Below are 18,669 nucleotides of genomic sequence, written 5' to 3' on the forward strand. Positions count from 1 at the left end.
AATAATGAATTCTTGCCTTTACGGTCAGTCTGTTGGCAACTTTCGAAGCAAATGGAACATCCCGCAGAATATTACAAATTAAATCGATTTATCCTGAAGCTTATCGGACTATGGCCCTATCAAAGCAAATGGAGCGCTCGTTTAGTAAGGGCTGTTATCACTATCGTATTGCTGTCGTCTACATTTTTTCAGGTAATCACGGCATTAGAAATAATTTTCCTTTTAATATTAAGTAACATAGAAATTTTTTTCTTTCAATTAAATGTCAGAATTTTACGAATTAGATAATTGGAAGCCATTGTAATATTTCATTAAATATATGTATGTACTAGTTTTATCGAAGTTATGACCTTTCCTATATGAGACATTCATGGCCCGATAATTATTTTTCGATAATAGTTCTAGATATCTAAAAGATGTCCCAAAAACATTATGTTCTTAAAATCATTTTTAAGATTTCACCGAAATATGTTCACGAGACTTTCCGAAGGGGAAAAAACATCTGAAAGTTTATATACATGTATTTTATATATATGTACTACTTAAACTGTCTTAATTAAAATTATATACTTTTAAAAGCGAGATCCTAAATAAAATATCTCGAAGATATCTTAAAACAAATATATCTCAAAAGTGTCATGCAAATATCTTTTTGATATCTCTATATAAAACATCTTCAAAATTTTAAAACGTCTCTTGATGACTTCATAATATCTTCTAGAGAATGTTTATATCTTTTTACTCTTATCAAGGGTCAATAATATGTTTCCAGCTATCGAGTATTTTTACGTCTGACATCACCGTGGACTTCATAGTCGATGTGATACCAGCACTTATACCTACATTTGGTAGCTTGAGCCACGTATATGCACGTGTCAGACATGTAGACAAAGTAAGCTCGGTCGATAATTACATTTTTAATAAACTTTATACAAATTTAAAAAAAGTGTTATTTACATAAAAAATCGCTTTTACAAATTTTATTTTACAAATTTTATTTTTACAATATGTATCGTATTCAGAATTGTAATTAGCCTAATCCTAATTATGCCTAATTCTCATCAGTCATTATTTTTAAAGCTCAAAGCTATAATTTTTACAAACAACGAAATATTTACGACAAAGTGAAAATAAGCGATATATTGTTCGTAAATCTTGTGGAACTTAAATCTGATTATTTCATGATCATGTTAAAACACACTGATTGATAATCTAATAAATAAATATAATCACTCAATCATTATCTCAAGGGTCTTGCTATTGTTATTTTATACGTTGTGATTTATTGATTATTAATAGCTCATTATTTTATTTATTTTTAGCTTAGGGATCTATTTGAACATATGTGGAAAGACTGGAGATTGCAAAAGACACGTTATGAGATGAAAATCATGCGCGAGCATGCCGAAACTACGAGATTATTGACGTTTTATTACTTGCGTAAGAAAAACATTAAACTTCGTTTTATCCAAGGAAAAAGATGCGCATTTCTATCTGTAACATCGACATTGTATTTCTGTGTGTGAGATCAATCGTGCTGTCTCTTATTATCAGCAGCGGATATATTATTCATCGTACGCATTATTTTCGACGAGTTAGAGCCTCCGCATAAAACTTTCGTATGGTAACGTAATGTAGATCAACGCACAAGAAACGTATTGACGTATAACGCCGTAACCGATACGTTTGTGCGTTGACCCACGTTTCGTTACACTATACGTGTTACCATACGAAAATCTTGTGCGGATGAAGCTCTTATATACGCGATATCTCGCGGATGTTCTAGAGGGTTTGTCAAAATGCTACAAAGATGAAAATTTAATATTCTGTATGCTCTTTTAAAGTTCGTGGTCAAATTTCAGATCAATTCACAATTCAGACAAAAATTAAGTTATCAATTTTTGAATATCCGAGACTTTAACACGTAACCTTATGGCGTTACAGAGAAAAATGTAAACATTAAAAAATGCTACCAATATAACGATATTTTACACACAAGTAGATCATCAATAAACGAAAGTATGACAATAAAATTTGAAACGATTTACAAACATTTTTTTTTCGAGATTTTCTTGGGGAAAAAAAAGTAGTAACAGTTATTTACAGTCACTAAATCTACGTTTTTTATTTTACATTCTATTAGATCTGCCGTAACTATTTATATTCATTTTTTTTGTCTTTGGATCCTTGGAGAATTAATATCAGTGTTTTAAATATTTCCTGCATGACTTTTGGTTAGACCGGTACTTCCAGAACATCCTTAACGATTCATATCATAATTTTATTTTTAAAATGCGTTTGTTATAATCGCTGTCATCGAATTAAATGAATGTGGACTTTTCCAAGAATAATTGGAGTCATTGCTGAATTTCCCCACACTTTTTTCCTAAACTCTTCCCAATTTTTTCCTCGTATCACGTATTACAATATTTTTATGAAATAAAATTTTTTGAGAGCTTGCAGTAGAATGTAATAATAGAAACAGTATTAAAAAAAAAACTAAATGATTTTTTTATTGGCATTATTTATGCACGATATTTATTTATAATCTTATATTGGGTATATATCGTTATACTTAAAAATAGTTTTATTGTTAAAGAAGCAAAATATTACAGTGGCCTCGCCATCACTGATGTATTCAAAAATTTTTATTTTTTTTTTTTTTACGTAGATGATTGTACTGACTGATGATAATTGTATTAGGAAATTTATGATTGTCAAATTTTTCAGTTCTGCAGTACATAGTTGTAATTGTGTACATCATATGGATGTTCATGCCGGAGATCCTCGATGTTATATCGCCAATGAATGAATCCCGGCCGCGAATGCAGCCTTTTAAAGCTGAGTTCTTTGTCGATGAGGAACAATATTTTTACTTCATTCGGTCCCATACATGCCTCGTGATTTTGATAATGCCACTAATTTTTCTTACCACTTCCTCTTTGTTTGTGGCTCTCACGCAACATGCTTGCGGAATGTGCAAATTACTGGGGTAAGAAATTGTTTCTCGCAATTATTTGCGAAGGAACAAACGACTCATCGCTAGAAAGTAGAGCGCGCAGGCGGTCCATTAACTTTTAAGTCTGGGTGTACATTCGCACGTGATAATTATAACTCTTTTTTATTTAAAAAAAAAAAGATAATGACAATATTTTTCTTCTCACGTTTTTAAAAATTTTTAAATTTAACATTTAACTTGTCATTTTCTCTATTTTTCTTAATAATAATTGATTATTTTTGTTTGCTTATTGCAAGACGAGTATCATTCACTTGTACGGCAAGAATAATTGATAATAATTTTGGCAGGTACCGTGCAGAACGCTTATTTTGCGTTGTCAAAAGTGCGACGGGATGCGATTTAACACGGTCAAAAATAAGTTGCGGAAACATGGTCGTTTTTATACGGCTGCATTACAACATTATACAGTTTGTACTTTTATACAAGGCATGCGATATCTGTTAAATCAGTTTAGTCCAACTTACCGAGCATTCTGTGAAGAAATGTTATGGCTAGCATGCAAAGTCGAAAAGTAATGACGAGTTAAATAACGCTAAGTTTTCACTTGATCTTGTTTTTTTTAAATATATTTTTAGTCGCTTTTTAATAGATATATTTTTAATAGATATCTTTTTAGTCGCTTCTTAACATGCGCAGAAATTATCGCATATTTATAAATTATAATTGAGTATACGGTTGTGTAAAGATACAAAGAAACTTGGTTATTATTCCCTTATCGATTAAAACGATTTTGTAAAATTAAACATTGGCAAATATATATTATAAAAATCTATTTGTAAAAATGTACGTTAACATAAACTTATTTTTATGTTTATTGAACATCTTTTTTCTTTCATCTCACAGTTTCGATTAACATATATGACCTTCTTTTATATTGCAAGATTCATTGACATGATCCAAATTTATCACACAATACCGTTTTTAATGGACTTGCTGGGATTAGTGCTTGCGGTGAGCCTCGCGTTAACGCAGGTATATTCAAGTGATATGTTGAAGCAGAAATACGTTGAGCGTATCAAAATGCAAAAACGGGATCTTTTTCAGATGCTAACCATTGGCGGTGATATTGAGCGCGCCTTTAGATCTACCGGTATCGCTATTGTAGCACTGATATATCTATTCGTATCTAATTATATGGGACAAAAAGTTACAGACCTAAGTTCGAGCGTATGCGAGAAGGTGTGAGTAATTTAATTTTTTTTTTAACAGTAAATATATCTGAACTGTTTGGCAACGGTGTAGATTTAGAGCAGGAAGAGAAGATCAAAGTAGATAAAAGAGAGAGGGACAATTTCTCGATCTCTCTATTTCTCTTTGCGCAACGTTTTACATTTGTAATGCAAATGAAAATATGCGCTGGATAATTCGTTGTAAACGCGTTGTAAACGCGCTACCAAATATGTTTGTAAAGGCAGGAATATCGTAAATGTTATAATATAATTCTAAAGCTATTATATGCACTAATGTATTATTATACATGCGGTCTTTCATAAACTTTAGTTAAATTCGATTTCTCCCTTACTTCATCACTATGTTACTTACTGCATTACATTAATCACTTAAGTCTATTTAATTAAATCAATTTTTAAAAACTAAGACAAGATATTCGATTTCGTACAGGTACAACTCTGAGTGGTACAATGCAGATGTTTCAGAGCAGAAATCGTTGTTGTTAATAATAAAGCGACGCTTCAACCCGCTCGTCCTAACCGCCTGTAGGTTTTACGTAATGTCTTTGCCGAAGTTTGGAATGGTGAGAAAAAAATACGCCGTAATGTGTATCGATACGCGGAAGTCGCATTGACGAAAAGTACAAAAACTGTTCATGTCCTTAAGATACTTCAAACGGTAATCTCCTATTGCATGTTCATGAGACAACTCTGAGGATACTTCCATCAGCTGTAAACGCAGAAATAAGAATAGAAGATGTAGCCTTTTTAGCACGTAATCCACGTCTGCCTACGTAGATCTACGTAGAAAACAGTTAGTGATCTTGTTCTTAACGCCACGTTGAAAGCTGTTCTTCATATAAAGAAGAAAATTTATTAGTGCGTCTGGCAGGTAAGCGTCTGCAGATAGATACAATAGAACGAACGAAAAATGTAAATGTTAATGTAAATCGTTAATGTAAATCGTTAATGTAAATTTGTAACATACATTAACAAAATTGGTAATTTTTTTTTTAGAAAAAAAGGTAGATCAAAATTCGAAGATAGCGTTGAGGAAACGTTAACTTCTGAAGACGTAAAGATGAGTTGACTGAGGTGTTATGCTATTAGTATATTCTAGTAATAAAAAAATAAAATTATTCACAAATGTAATGATCCTTGAGCGACGTTTAGATGATCGAAAGTGACGGTAGTCAAATTGTGTATTCTGATTAGTGAAACCTATGAATTCATTCGCGCGTGCAGCATTCTTTACGATTCGTGTATAGACTACGAAGCCCTGCGAGGTCCTCCGCGATGCACCGGATCCGGCGAAAAGTCGGCCGTAAGTCGCGAAGTGGAGTCACGACCGGGGCGAGGACGGCGTCCGTGGAAGCCGGTTTAATAACATTAATGAAGGAACAGCTCGCGCGCGCGCGCGCGCGCGTACGCAAGAGCGAGAAAGCAGAGGCGAGAGTTGCTCTCGTTCCCCTCGACATTTTCTTCGCCGCCCCTCCGCCATTCTTTATCCTTAGAGGAAATAAAACCAGAGTTGTAAGAGCCGTATGATTAATATCCAGCCGACAGTTTGTGAAGCGGGCAGCCAATAAACGGGATAAAAATACTCGTGAAAAATAGCGCGCTCATTAGGGGTACAGTGACATCTGCGACTGCCTGCCTCGAGTGCTCTCGCGCTCTCGAGAAGCCGAGAGAGCCCGGCTAGAAGGCGGGTCGAGGAGGGCCGATGGGGTGAGCGGGTAAAAGAGAAGAGGGGGTGGGCAAGGGGAGGCAGCTCCGAGGAAGCCAGAGCGCCGGAAAACGGAGGGACAGATTTATTAAAGTAATGGCAGATTATTTTAATATTCCGATGGGAGTGTGCGCTCCCATTCGTTGTCTCGTGCCAATTCAATAATCCGCGCCCGGGCGATCCTTTTCTCGCCCGGAGAGCGTCATTATTTCGGGACCGGATGCTCGCTCCGTTCCTCGTTCAACGCCCGACACGTAGGAGACGAATGGATTTGCCGATCTACGGCAAGAAATCGCCGGATGTGCGATCGGCAGGGGTCCCTTGCCGCTTTGCGTCGCGAAATTCGACTCTCGCTCTTAGCGCGGATCCGCGTCCACATCTCGAGCGTATATGTAGCGCTAAGTGCGCGATATGGACCGACGTTATGTAATATCGACGAGCTCCGCGCCGGAGAAACCGAGAAAAAGTGCTCTGTTTATTCGAGCTTGAAGTGGCTCGATATAGCTAAATTTTTGCCGAGAATGCAAAGGATATCGCGCAGCTGTTGGCTTATGGAAACTGTAAGCGTTGCCGCCAAAGCAGTGATATCCGAGTAATCGATTCGACCGATACGACCGCTGTATTTTTTTATTCGTCCTTATTAACATGCTGCGTCGCTAACATTTATATGTTTTTTTTTTAGGTCCCTCTCTCCGTGCCACGCGAGAAATAGAAAATGGGATACGAAAATACGTTTCGATACCAAGTATCGACGATGGACGGCTGGATAATGAAAGTTACATTAGAGGAGAGTGCATAAGATGAATGGGGACAATTATGACAGCGGGGTGAATGAGACACCGCGGTGTCTTCTAATGATAAAATCGATGGTCATCACGAGGTCGTTAAGCAATCACGGTTATTAATCAAGCGCTCATCGTAGAATTGTTAAAAAAAGAATGACTGTAGAATTTATCATTGAGAGAAGTGACGGTACCTCATCTCGCTAAGCAACTGCATCGATTTGTCTTGAGTGCACAATTAATCAATATAATCCAATTGCAATCACAAACATGGCGGAAAAGAAGTGCATTGTTACCGTATAGCGTTTAAACAAAAGACGTACACCGTTAAGTTGTACTCAATTTGAGTCATTTCTAACTATTCCTATAGGTCGCCACTGCTCCTATTCAATTTGTCATTAATTCGACCAAAACAATGTTAATTTGACTAAACCAATAAAGTTAAATTAATATTATTTTGTATTAAAATGCAATTTTGGTAATGGTAAAAAATACGCCGGCAAAAAAGTGCATTTTCGTTGCCGTGTAGCATTTAAGCAAAAGGCGTACACTGTTGAGTTCGGATTGTTAAATTATACTTAATTTGAGTCATTTTTAACAATTCTTATAGGTCGCTCTTCGATATGTTGTTAAGTTAACTAAAATTAAAACAATGTTAATTTAACTAAACCAATTAAATTAAATTAATATTATTTTATATTGAAATAATAAATTTCGATACACATGGTTGCTAAAAATAACAAGATGTTATCTAACTCAAGGTATTAGTTTAAACTTCATCCTTTGATATTTAACAATTAATGTATGATATGGTGTTCTTTAGAAAAGGGCGGGTCGAGAGAGACGCGCAGATATTTTTCATTTTGGAGCCTCATTATATACGCGATTCGAAGAGAAAGGAGCTCGTCTATTCGTTCTTAATCCCTAATAGAATTCCTATAATCCACTCGGCACCGAAAAATCTTTCCGAAAGGTACCATTGCGCCGTTGAGACAGCGCAATGTACCTTCCGAAAAAGCTACATATTAATTGCGGGACGTCGATCACGTAAATCGCGCATGTTGCAAATCAACTTTCGCGCCGTTCCTAAGAGTTTATGTGAAACGGTTATGCAATTACCCCTCCCTCAGTTCATACTCTACAACGTGATCGCAACCGATCACTATTATGCGCATCGAAATCTCCGATCGCAACCATCAGAGCACTGATATACGCCCGCCATCAAAATCACTCGCCACAAAGTGGCGCGATTGTATTTTCCTTGCTTATTATTTTTTTGTTAATCTTTTTTTTTTGTATTCTCAATCACGTTGCGGCCCGATCGGCCGTTCGATCGCGACATTGTACTCGAATCGGCATAATCTTGACGTATATTTTTCCGGACAGCGCGAGGGGGGCGAGCGAGCGAGCGCGGCGAACCAGTGGCCGGCGCGGGCGCGGCGATATTCGTTAGGGGCCATTTTTAAAAATTAAACGTCCCACTTTATCGTTACACGCGGCGATTAATAATAACGGGCGCGATCGGGCGCGGGCGCGTATCTTCCATGGCCTCTCCCGGGTATAAATCTGCGAAATTCTGGAATTATCAGGCGGCGGGGCATGAAAGGCTATTTCCGTCGCGCGGAATCGCGGGCAATATTTTACCGCCCGGGATTGGGGTTGAACGCGGGACACATCGACGTTTGATATTTTTATGCAGTGGCGCCACCGCGGCGAGATTTACGAGGCAGATATGCGATCACAAAATGTCCGACACTAAATCAAACATGTTGCATCGGAAAACATCCGAAATTATTATTGGGACTTTTATTGGATCGACGGGAATGAAATAAACGTGTGACGTAACTTTATATTCCGCCTCTTCCCCCCGCGGTGCCCGCCGACCAACTGCTCGCCCGCCGCGCACTCCCCCGTTCCGCGAGCGCGCCGTTTTATCCGCTCTCTTGTGGAATAAAAGGCTAACTTTATGATTGATTCGCCTTTTTTTACGAGCCTTTTTTCATCGTACGTCAGTTGCCGAAGGCGATGGATGGATCCTCCGTTCTCCGTCGATATCGCGTCCTCTCGTTCCTCGAAGCGGAACGCGCGGTATCGCGGGAGAAATTTCCTGTAATCGTTAGCTCGCGAGCGTTAAATGCGTCGCGATCATTACAAATTAAAATAACTGATATCTCACATATAATTGTCGAACTAAAAGCGCAATTAATTTGTTCCGAAAGAATAATTTGTATCTGGTAAAAACTGTAGAAAGAAAAATTTATGTCAGGCCGGTATTCATAGTCGGTTTTTATTTTAAGATCGTCTTAAGTAATATCTTAAGATGCTAATACGGCTCTGTGATTGGTTAATGACATCTTAAGATTGTACTTAAGATGGTCTTAAATACAAGAACCGACTATGAATACCGGCCTGAGTGTTGAGTTCCACTTGTACTTTGATTAGCTAAATCTTCTAATATGCGCAATGTACACTGTGGAATATTAAAGGATAAAATTTAAACCAAGGATAAAATTTATACCTTGAGTTAAATAACATTTTCTTATTTTTAACAGCCATGTGTGTCGAAATTTATTATTTTAACGCAAAACAGTATTATTTTAACTTCATTAGTTTAGTTAAATTAACGACATTTTGAGTAAAAGCAATACGTATAGGAATGGTTAAAAATGACTCAAATTGATAATTATATAAGTAATTGTAAGATAATTTGACACTACGAATTTAACATTATACTTTCCTGAGATTCGTCATTTTTCACGGATAATCAAAATATATCCATATCTTTATTTAATGTCTCATTTATATATTTTATAGACCTATTATATTTTTATACATTTCATATTTTTGATATGTATATATACAATGTACCTTTCCAAATCAGTTAATTTAATCGCCTTTTCAGTGTTCCCTCCCCCCACGTATTCATCGAGTTACTTACGCGAGAAATATGAACGCGAGCGAGAAAACGATGACGATCTCGAGGAAACAGATCCCCCTAGGAATCACATCGCGTTGCAAGGGGGTTTAATGAAAGAGAACGGGGCGCTCGCTTCCCTCCCCCCAAGATCGCCGCAGTTTGCTGTTATTAATCGCGCTAATCGATTTGACGCGCGCTGCTAATGCAGCCTCGGGCGAGAGATGCGGTCTCGTGTGCCGTGTCTATCTTTTATTGATGCGGCCGGCGCTGGCGCCGGCGTCCGACGCCTCCGTAATTGAAGGGACGCCCTTTAACTGAATTTCAAACGATCGCATTGTCAGCGTTGCGTTTGCGATTGCGCGTGAACGTCGCGACGTCTTCCGCTCCCGACACGTTCGTGAAGCGCAACGCGCGACCGATTCCGCGCCGATTTTGTTTTATGCCGAGATAAAATCCGCAAAATGAAACTTCCACATTAATGGCCTTCATATCTTCGTATAAAAAGTATATTTGATTAAAAAAAAAAGTTTATGAAAAATGTAACAAAAGTATTGTACTATTAAACAAAAATATTTCGTAATAAACTTTAAAATTGTGCAGACTAAGGATTCGTCATATTAAAACTTCATATAACCTTGCAGAACGAACTTTCATGAATTTCTCTTAATCCGCCGATTCCTTTCATGGCGGTGCGTCCATCGTATCTCACGATAACGCAATTCTGTCGAGCGACGACGCCGAAGTGGTGCATAACGTATATAACTGCGCGAGAGCCAAGCGCATTCATAGTTGCGTTTAAAGTCGCGATATAGGAACGGAAGTAGTCATTCAGTTGCCGGGGAGAGGATCCTCCGGGATGAGGCGATATATCGCGGTTATTGTCCATTAGGAGAGCCCCGAGGTGGCCATCCACGCCACGAACTTACTTTACGATCTCCTGCCATCGTTCTCCTGCCTTTTTACGCCCGCCGCCGACTCGCTCTCTCCGTTCTCTCTCTCTCTCTCTTTCTTCTTCTCTCTCTTCCCGTTCGCTCTTGGCACTCACTCTTATCCCCCTTCGCTCCTTTATCTTTGCTATCATGGCTTCCTGTATCTTTTTTTCCTGCGTCATCGGGGTGCGAGAGTGTGCTTTATCCCGCGCCTTATGGCGGCTACGACGAGATTGCTGATTCTTGAGCGATTAATCCGTCATTCTACACCCTCGATATTGTTCTTGGTGGTGTTGCATTTTTCCTGGGTATCGTAGTATGATACTTAAAGGCTATCCACGCATGAGAAGATTCACTCGGAGAACATTTATTCGTTATTACGAGACGGCCCGCGACGTCAATTTTTAGGCGTCCTTTCTAAGTAATAATTAATAAGATCTAATGAGATAGAACAGATAGCGAAACAATGTCTATCTACAAAGGTTTTTAAAAGTTGAAAAAATTGCACGTTCCGAGGAATACGCGATTTAACACACTTACGGCCAAACTGTATGTCTCGCATTTCCATTTTAATGCAAAAGGCATCTCTTAACCATATTTCTCACTCGCAAGTTTTGCACCATTTTGAACGGATCTCGACGACTAATGCCCCTCATTAAAAGTTTCGCCCGCTGCACCTTGAGATGCGCCCCGTACTCGCGGAATATTACATAATCCATTGACCTGAGAAGTATCGTAATCGTGAAAAATATATTGCTCTGAAGGGTCGCATAAATCCCGGACGATAGCTTCTACCGAAGAGAGAGAAAGAGAGAGAAAGAGAGCGGCCCGTAAGAGACGACGGCTGGAGAGAGGGCTGGTTAATTGGCATGACAGATAGAGGGTGCGAGAGAAGTTGTCGCTTAGTAACATTACGTCGCGATGAAAGTGATTTCCAACCCTCCTCTCGTGCCGCTGCTGCTGCTACTGCTGTCGCTACTTCTGCGCCACCCGCTGTTCCGCGTATTGGCGAAACGTTTCAGAGTGGATTGCACGAGCGCTCGATTCCTTGTATTATTAGAGAAGAAGATCTCCGGGGGTTTTTCATTGCGTGATATCGTCTCGTATCCTGTCTGCCTCGATAAAGACAGTTTTTGTCCTCATAAAAAGACAAAAGTATTAACTTGTGCTTTGCGTTGTGTGTGATGTATGGCGGATAAGCGCAAATTATATAAATATCTATAAGATCAACCAACGCGTCGTTTGGACGTAAAATAGAAAAAGATTTTATATGAATATAATATTAATAAATAATCAACTATTCTACAATGAGTAAAACAATGTCTTGCGAGCAGACTTTTCGAGTCGGCGAAGTATCAGAAATTCTTTTGACAGATTTGAGATAGGTATTCTGTATGTATACACAGGCCACTTATCCTTTTATTTTCAAATTACAGGAAAATACTGTTAGTAGAATCTTGAAATCTCTCTTTTGTCGCTAATAGATAACCCATAACTCTACCAATGTACCTACTTTAAATGTGTTCATATTAAAATAACATATTCGATTAACTTTAGATTCCGTATTGTGACACTAAATCACAAATCCTGAATAGAATGTCAAAAATCTCATTGTAGAGCTGGAGGAGAAGGGCGTAGAATCTCGCCATATGAGCACCCGCGTTTCCCTCCCGCCCACCCGCCTCTCCTCTCTCTCGCTCTCTCTCTTTCTCTTCTCCATCATGTTTACAGAGTATCAAGCAACACCATAAGTGGGCGGTACAAAGAACACATCGTGGGTCCATATATCCCCTGTCCCCTCTCGAAACAAGTCTCTTCCATCCCCCCCTTCTATACATCATCCGACGACTCATCCGCTGACTTGTTATTAAATTAATCCTTCGTTTAGTCAAATTGATGCATCGATATCACAGAGCGCTCATAATTCACGGCACCCTCTCTCTCGCCTGGGGGGGGAGGGGTGCACTCATACGAGCATACGCACGCGCGCGAGCGCGCGTGTTTCCGCCGCCCCCGGATTCGTGGCTGCGAAGGGTTGCGCCCCCGCGGCCCCCAATTGCGCCGCGCGCGTTGCACACGCATGGACTCCACTATTTATTAATATCGTTACTTAACATTTCAACCGCTCGTGCATCACGCCGTGACGTCATTAAGATAAATGCGGCCCGCCGCCCGCGGCCTGGCGTCACTCGATTGTTGTTCATTATAATTAATAATTCAGGGATCGCCCGACGTGCTTTTATATTAAGCGCCACTTCGCGTATCGTATACATCGATAGTGTCAAAACGAGAGGGGATAGGGGAGAGAACAATTTCGCATATCGAGAGGGAAGAATAATTGAAGGATTGAAATAGAAAATAATGGTTGCAAGAGACATATTTCTGAAAAATTATTCTCCTTTTTATGAAAAATTGATAAAATAATTTTTTTGTTTATAATACTTTACATCTTAATTTTTCTATAAAAATCAAAACGTACAGCGTTAGATATATCCCAAACGATAATAACTAAACTAATAAAAATAATGAACAAATCGTATTTCTCAGACATTATACAATTATTTACTTATAAGAATCAGTACGAAAATAATTTCTTCTAATTTTTTTCTGGGACAATTTTATTTCTGGAAATATGATTTTAACATGAAGTAATGTTCAGTCTTTTTTTGCACACACTGTTATTTTTCTGCTTAATCTCCATCTTTTTCTTTACACTTTTACCATCTGTGAGTCAGACGTTGCATATTAATGTGATAAAAGTCTTTGCTTTGATTTTTGAGAGTTTGATTAACACTTTTCTTCGTCGTCATCTGGAAAATAATATCCACGAAGTGTATCTTTCAGTAGGTCGAAGAGATGGTAATCAAAGATAAAAAAAAGTGTTGGTCTAAAGACTCAAAGCAAAGACTTTTACCGCACTGATATACATTTGAGTCACAGATGGCAAAAGGCAAAAGTGCATAGAAAAAGATGGAGATTATGTGAAAAAACAACAGTGTGCACAATAAAAACTGAATATTGTAAAAACCATAGTTCCACAAATAAAATTTTCTGAGAAAAAATAAAAGGCATTACTTTCGTACCAATCCTCGTATAATATTATTAATTGGGATAATCTAATTAAGCAAATTCCTTTTTTCTTTTGTAAAAATTATTCTCATTCTCGTGGAATTCGATTGTCGTAGCATAACGAGAACAGGTTGCCGGGTGTGATACTTTCGGATTCAAATGATATTCCTACTCAAAGTAAGCCGGGATCTGAAACCGAATTTGATTCCGCGACGAAATCTGAATCTTAAACGACCCAAGAGGGAGTGGAGGGGTCCGTGACCAAACCAGGATCAAACGATTTGATCCGAGGACACAGGATTAAGGAGAGCATAAGCCAGCGTCCGGATGGGTGCGTTTAGGGGATAGAGCGAGTGACCGTGTCGGCCATCATGGGACGGTGAATTAACACGTGCGTACATCAGTAGGTATCAGTATGTATCAGTATGTATCAGAGTATGTACTCTCGCGACAGAGACTGTCGAGAGTAAAACTGCTCGAACGCAACGATTTAATGAATATTAGAAAAGAATAAAATAAGATAACAATAGAATAACGCTTCTTGATGCAATCTAACTCTATCTTAAAGTTATTATAATCATAAGAAATTATTTAAATAAGAGCAGGAATTTACTACAACAAAGAGAAATGTTATTTATACAAGATCTTCACTTGTTCTTCTTTGACTTCATTGCTGCATTGTCCTTTTTTGCACAAGTGTGCGATCCGAACAAGAGATTTTTTAATTTTCGAAGAATAAACAGCGCGATATAAAGCACCGTGATAACTACGACAAATATAAAAGCGTAAACGTCTAGTAGACACTGTTGCCACCAATAGAGGTTAAGTGCCGGTGATTGAAGTATGTTTCCGTATTTTGCGATATACTCCACCCAAAATACAGATGTATTCAAGGCACTCGTCGGTCGATCGAGGAATTTCTTCGACAATTTTTTTACATTCTCACTGAAACGAGTAAAAGAAAAAAGTTTGTTAGCAATCAATATAGCGAGGTTAATGTTTATATAGACAAAAATCTATTATATTATGGCAAAACTCGGAAATTTGCAATGAGCAAAATTTTTCATCATATCACGTTTTTGTTTGACGCTGGATCGTAAAATTTTGACTTTTTAGTAGCTATAAAAGTGCACGATTTTTATATAAATTTTATAATTTTCCTCTTTTTTTTTATTCGTCCTGCCCGGTTGAAGCGTTTGTCCTTATTATTGAACCTTTACACGTAAAACGTGTTTCATGTGGATTCGTGCAGTTAAAATGGATGTGGAATTTAAAGCACATTCCGATTGATTAGAATTGACTCACGATATGCATTGGAGAGTAAAGCAATTAAGATTTGGTTATAATAGAGAGTACATGCTCTGTTTATTCCGCGATATGAACGGTCCGGTTCGTCCGGTTGCGGATCAATAAATGGGCTAATAAGATTTAAAGCAGTAAATTTCGACTTTTCAAGTCTTTTTAATATTCTGATTGTTAGTTGCACAATTTTATTATGTTAACGTTAAGTAGAATAACATTTTTTTTAGTTAAATAATATTTTTTTATTAGAAAAAATACTAAATGAAGTCAAATATAATAGACGTATAATATATATTGTACGTATATTATATTTGACTTCATTTAGTATTGTTTCTCATAACAAAATGATGTTATATGAATTATAACGTTATTATCGCCGTTACTAAACGCAATATCTTATGTAAATTCAGCAGAGGTACATTCTATGTTTGCAGTTTCTCTCGATCAATGTTATGATTTCATTAAACCCAGATGAACAGTATGAACACGTTACAATTAGCAGACAATTGTACAATGACTTTCCAATGTTTATATAGTCTTTAAGGACTTACCGATAGGAGGGGTCCTTCAGAATGTTATTTATTGCCGAGGTTAATTTTTCCTCGGTGACTTCGTTTACTGAATTAAGCGAAATAGCCACCTTTTTGTTGACATAATTTTGAATGTTGATGCGTTGATCGCCAAACATAGGGATGCCAATCAAAGGAACTCCGCAATAGATTGCCTCTTGCGTCCCAAAGGTCCCGCCGTGCGTAATGAAAGCTCGTATGTTTCTATGCTCTGCGAAATTCATAGTGACACTGTTTTTTTCTTTATTGTGAAAATATTACGATTGGGAATTGAACAAATGCACAGTGCACGAAACTAATAATAATTTAAAAGATTATAGAGTATTTTTTCGTACAAAAAACCAATTATTCGATTTCTATTATTTAGTTCAATGTTTTAGGAATTTGATTTGACTGTACGTAATTTTTAATATGCAAATATTACTGCAATATACAAAATTTACGAATTTTTATCGGAAATCATGATCGTTACTTTGACACTCTATAACTCTAATGTGTGAGTACATTGGAGTAATTGGCAAGAATTACATACTAAGAACGGAGATCTGCGGGAACCACGATTGCGTCATGACGTTCTTTGGTAAACCTGGTAACAGATCCTCTTTCTTCGCGACCTTCATCAGTACGCGAACCGGGGCAATCTTCTCGAAGGACGCGTAAATTTGTTGTATCATTTCTTTAGGAAAAGTTTCGATCCTTATCATGGAACCGAATGTAAAGTAGATGCAGCCATCCTTGCTCTCGACCAACCATTTTTGTACTTCCTATATACATATTTCTATATACATATTCTTAGACCAAATAACGATGTTAAGTAATTCTTTCTGATTATCATGAGATATACACGGGATTATCACATGCACAACATATTTTTAAATGCATGGAATTTCGAAACAAGCATATTTTAAAAATATTGCTTGCAAGATGATATGAGATGTATTTGAAAAAAAGAAGAGTATCTATAAAAAAAAATTATTAAATATACACTGAAAACGTAGTCATAGTTTTATAATTGTTATACGCATAATATGTCAATGAAATATCAAACGTTTGTGCCCATTTTTAATAAAAATTTTGTGGCAAACGTGAACAGTCTAGTTATTATCAACACGTATATTAGAAACAAATACTATTTTAATAAAAATCTATTTTATATCTTTGCACGTAAAACATAAATGTTATTTTGTTCTAATTTTTATTAATATCACGTTCTGCATGTTTATTTAAATAATGAATTTTATATCAACAAATTTCATTAAATTTTATTTAATTTTATTTAATTAGTTATTTTCTCACTTTTATTTGATCTTAAACGAAAGGAGAAAACAAATAAAACTATATTTACGATAAAAAAGATCTCGATTCTACTCATTGTATCCAAGAAGAACGCGCTACGAATAATGGAAAAAGCGATTCTCATTGAAACATACCGGTGACGGTGGATTATCGTCTTTGAGATGCAGACCGCCGACCTCGATCACGTTAGTGGTCATCGGTCTGATTCCGTTTATCGAGTGATGACTATTGACCAGATACAAAGCTACATCACTATATAAATCCTTGATATGCGGTAAGTCCATGCCGAAGTGCTCCTTTACAAATTTTAATTGATAGGTATTCATATAATAATGCATTTGCCAAGAGAGATAATGCGTCATTAGGAAATTTGTCAAACGTTCCTTGAAATTCATGTTTTGGCCGTACTCCGAGAAGAAGCTCGGGATGTAAGCAGGATTCATCGGATTGCCGGACACCTCGTTGAGCCAGTCATGGAAAACGGTGGCTACCGTGGTGACTATGGGAACTTTGAGATGACGGCCAAAGGCTAGATAACACGGTGCCGTGAACAACTGCACATATTGTCAATCGATTGATTAATTATTTGCGCTCAATAAATTACATCTTATATATAATCACTCGCTTGATATGGAGTGCACCGCGGATCATGATCATTTATTGGACCTTGACGCGATGTTACTTTGAGATATCACTCGTAGAGAGGAGAAACAAATTATCTTTCTTTTTCTTTTTTTTTTCTTTTTTTTTTTAATACATAATATCCTACTGGATTTTTGCAGATTATATTTGATCATAAATTTTTTAGTTAAATAATGAGTTTTTCCTTAACAAAAATGTGTCGAATTATACTAATAGCTTTTGTGTTATAAAGGACGCCGAAAGCTTTTCTCGCGGATTAAGCTCCAAAGATATAAATAATTACAAAAATCTTATTCTGCATTTAGTATTAAATAAATTTTACTCAAAAAAAAATTTAAATTTAATTATAAAGGCCCTAAAGATTAGAAAATTACAAAATTTTATAGGATACTAGATAATCGATAGTTCGATATCTTTTCGAAGATAAAATCAACATGAAAAATCACCAAAAAAATGTATAATTTATATAAAAAATGTAACTCCATGGCTACGCAGATATAATTAATATATTTAATTAAATCGAAATAGTAAAAATTTTCTTATGCAACCGAGTATGCAACGCAAGGATGATCGAACATATACTTGAAAACATCGGACATACCTCTTGTATGACGATATCATAGGGGGGATCTTGCGGTGGGTTCTTAATCAGCTCTTGTATTTTTGGGTGGTCTAACAACGCGCAAATGGCGCTTCCAGCTATCGCAAAGAATTTGGATATAGACGGAGTGCTCAAACCTGCTTTTAATTCCACCGCAGTTATATTGTTCGTAACTTGTGGAAGACTGCCCTTCAGGCTGATATCCGTGTAATTAGGTATCGGTTTTTCCAGCGGGAAATGCGTGACCACATCAACCTGATGACCGCGTCTCGCCAATTCCTTCATCAGTGCCTCTTGCATGATCCAATGACTCTTGCCTTGTAACGGGAACACACCGAGGATTCGGTAACCATTAGCGATTTGGTCGCATACCAAAATCGCGAGAAGAACCGATAGCAACACCTTCATGTTGGTTTAGTGAGCTTGTCACGATTTCGCGTCACTATATGTTACATCTAATAATGTTTGGCACCTTACGTAATCTCTGATATGCGTAGTGACTAGGCAGTACTTGTTATCGTAGCTACGTTCATTGCAGTCAGTTGGGTAATGAATACTGACCGTTCTTCTGTTAGAGGAAAGATACAAGATAATAGAGATGAGTGGAGGTGGTGATGGTGGTGGTGGTGGTGGTAATAAACGCCACAA

General features: G+C 37.3%; 2 protein-coding genes across 3 annotated transcripts; one reads left to right on the plus strand and one right to left on the minus strand.

The window, feature by feature from the left end:
- Window positions 1-43: 43 nt before the first annotated feature.
- Window positions 44-5,080, plus strand: LOC139821145 (uncharacterized). Its single transcript, XM_071791963.1, has 9 exons — window positions 44-192; window positions 773-892; window positions 1,323-1,440; window positions 2,731-2,992; window positions 3,307-3,426; window positions 3,901-3,991; window positions 4,064-4,200; window positions 4,640-4,772; window positions 4,856-5,080. The coding sequence occupies exons 1-9, from the start codon at window positions 52-54 to the stop codon at window positions 4,901-4,903; spliced, it is 1,170 nt and encodes a 389-aa protein (XP_071648064.1). The 5' UTR covers window positions 44-51; the 3' UTR covers window positions 4,904-5,080.
- A 9,007-nt stretch (window positions 5,081-14,087) lies between these two features.
- On the minus strand, window positions 14,088-18,579 carry LOC139821139 (UDP-glucosyltransferase 2-like). Of its 2 annotated transcripts, XM_071791944.1 has the most exons (6): window positions 18,499-18,571; window positions 18,022-18,338; window positions 16,913-17,332; window positions 16,015-16,246; window positions 15,465-15,693; window positions 14,088-14,556 (listed from the first exon to the last, which is right to left on the minus strand). In XM_071791944.1, exons 2-6 carry the CDS (start codon window positions 18,319-18,321, stop codon window positions 14,259-14,261), a joined length of 1,479 nt encoding a protein of 492 aa, XP_071648045.1. In that variant the 5' UTR covers window positions 18,322-18,338; window positions 18,499-18,571; the 3' UTR covers window positions 14,088-14,258. The 2 variants fall into 2 exon arrangements, with proteins under 2 accessions (XP_071648045.1, XP_071648044.1); XM_071791943.1 differs by having other exon boundaries at window positions 18,022-18,579.
- Window positions 18,580-18,669: the final 90 nt, after the last annotated feature.

This window comes from Temnothorax longispinosus, chromosome 10 (assembly GCF_030848805.1).
Source record: "Temnothorax longispinosus isolate EJ_2023e chromosome 10, Tlon_JGU_v1, whole genome shotgun sequence".
NCBI lineage: Eukaryota > Metazoa > Arthropoda > Insecta > Hymenoptera > Formicidae > Temnothorax > Temnothorax longispinosus.

Excerpts from the sequence above, each read along its gene's own strand:
- LOC139821139 (XM_071791943.1), bottom strand. The coding sequence starts at position 18,429 with ATGAAGGTGTTGCTATCGGTTCTTCTCGCGATTTTGGTATGCGACCAA. Across the intron at positions 17,333-18,021 it reads ATGATATCGTCATACAAGAG|TTGTTCACGGCACCGTGTTA; the intron begins GTATGTCCGATG and ends CAATATGTGCAG. Across the intron at positions 16,247-16,912 it reads ACGATAATCCACCGTCACCG|GAAGTACAAAAATGGTTGGT; the intron begins GTATGTTTCAAT and ends ATATGTATATAG.
- LOC139821145 (XM_071791963.1), top strand. The coding sequence starts at position 52 with ATGGAACATCCCGCAGAATATTACAAATTAAATCGATTTATCCTGAAG. Across the intron at positions 3,427-3,900 it reads CTGCATTACAACATTATACA|ATTCATTGACATGATCCAAA; the intron begins GTTTGTACTTTT and ends TTATATTGCAAG. Across the intron at positions 3,992-4,063 it reads TGAGCCTCGCGTTAACGCAG|ATGCTAACCATTGGCGGTGA; the intron begins GTATATTCAAGT and ends GATCTTTTTCAG.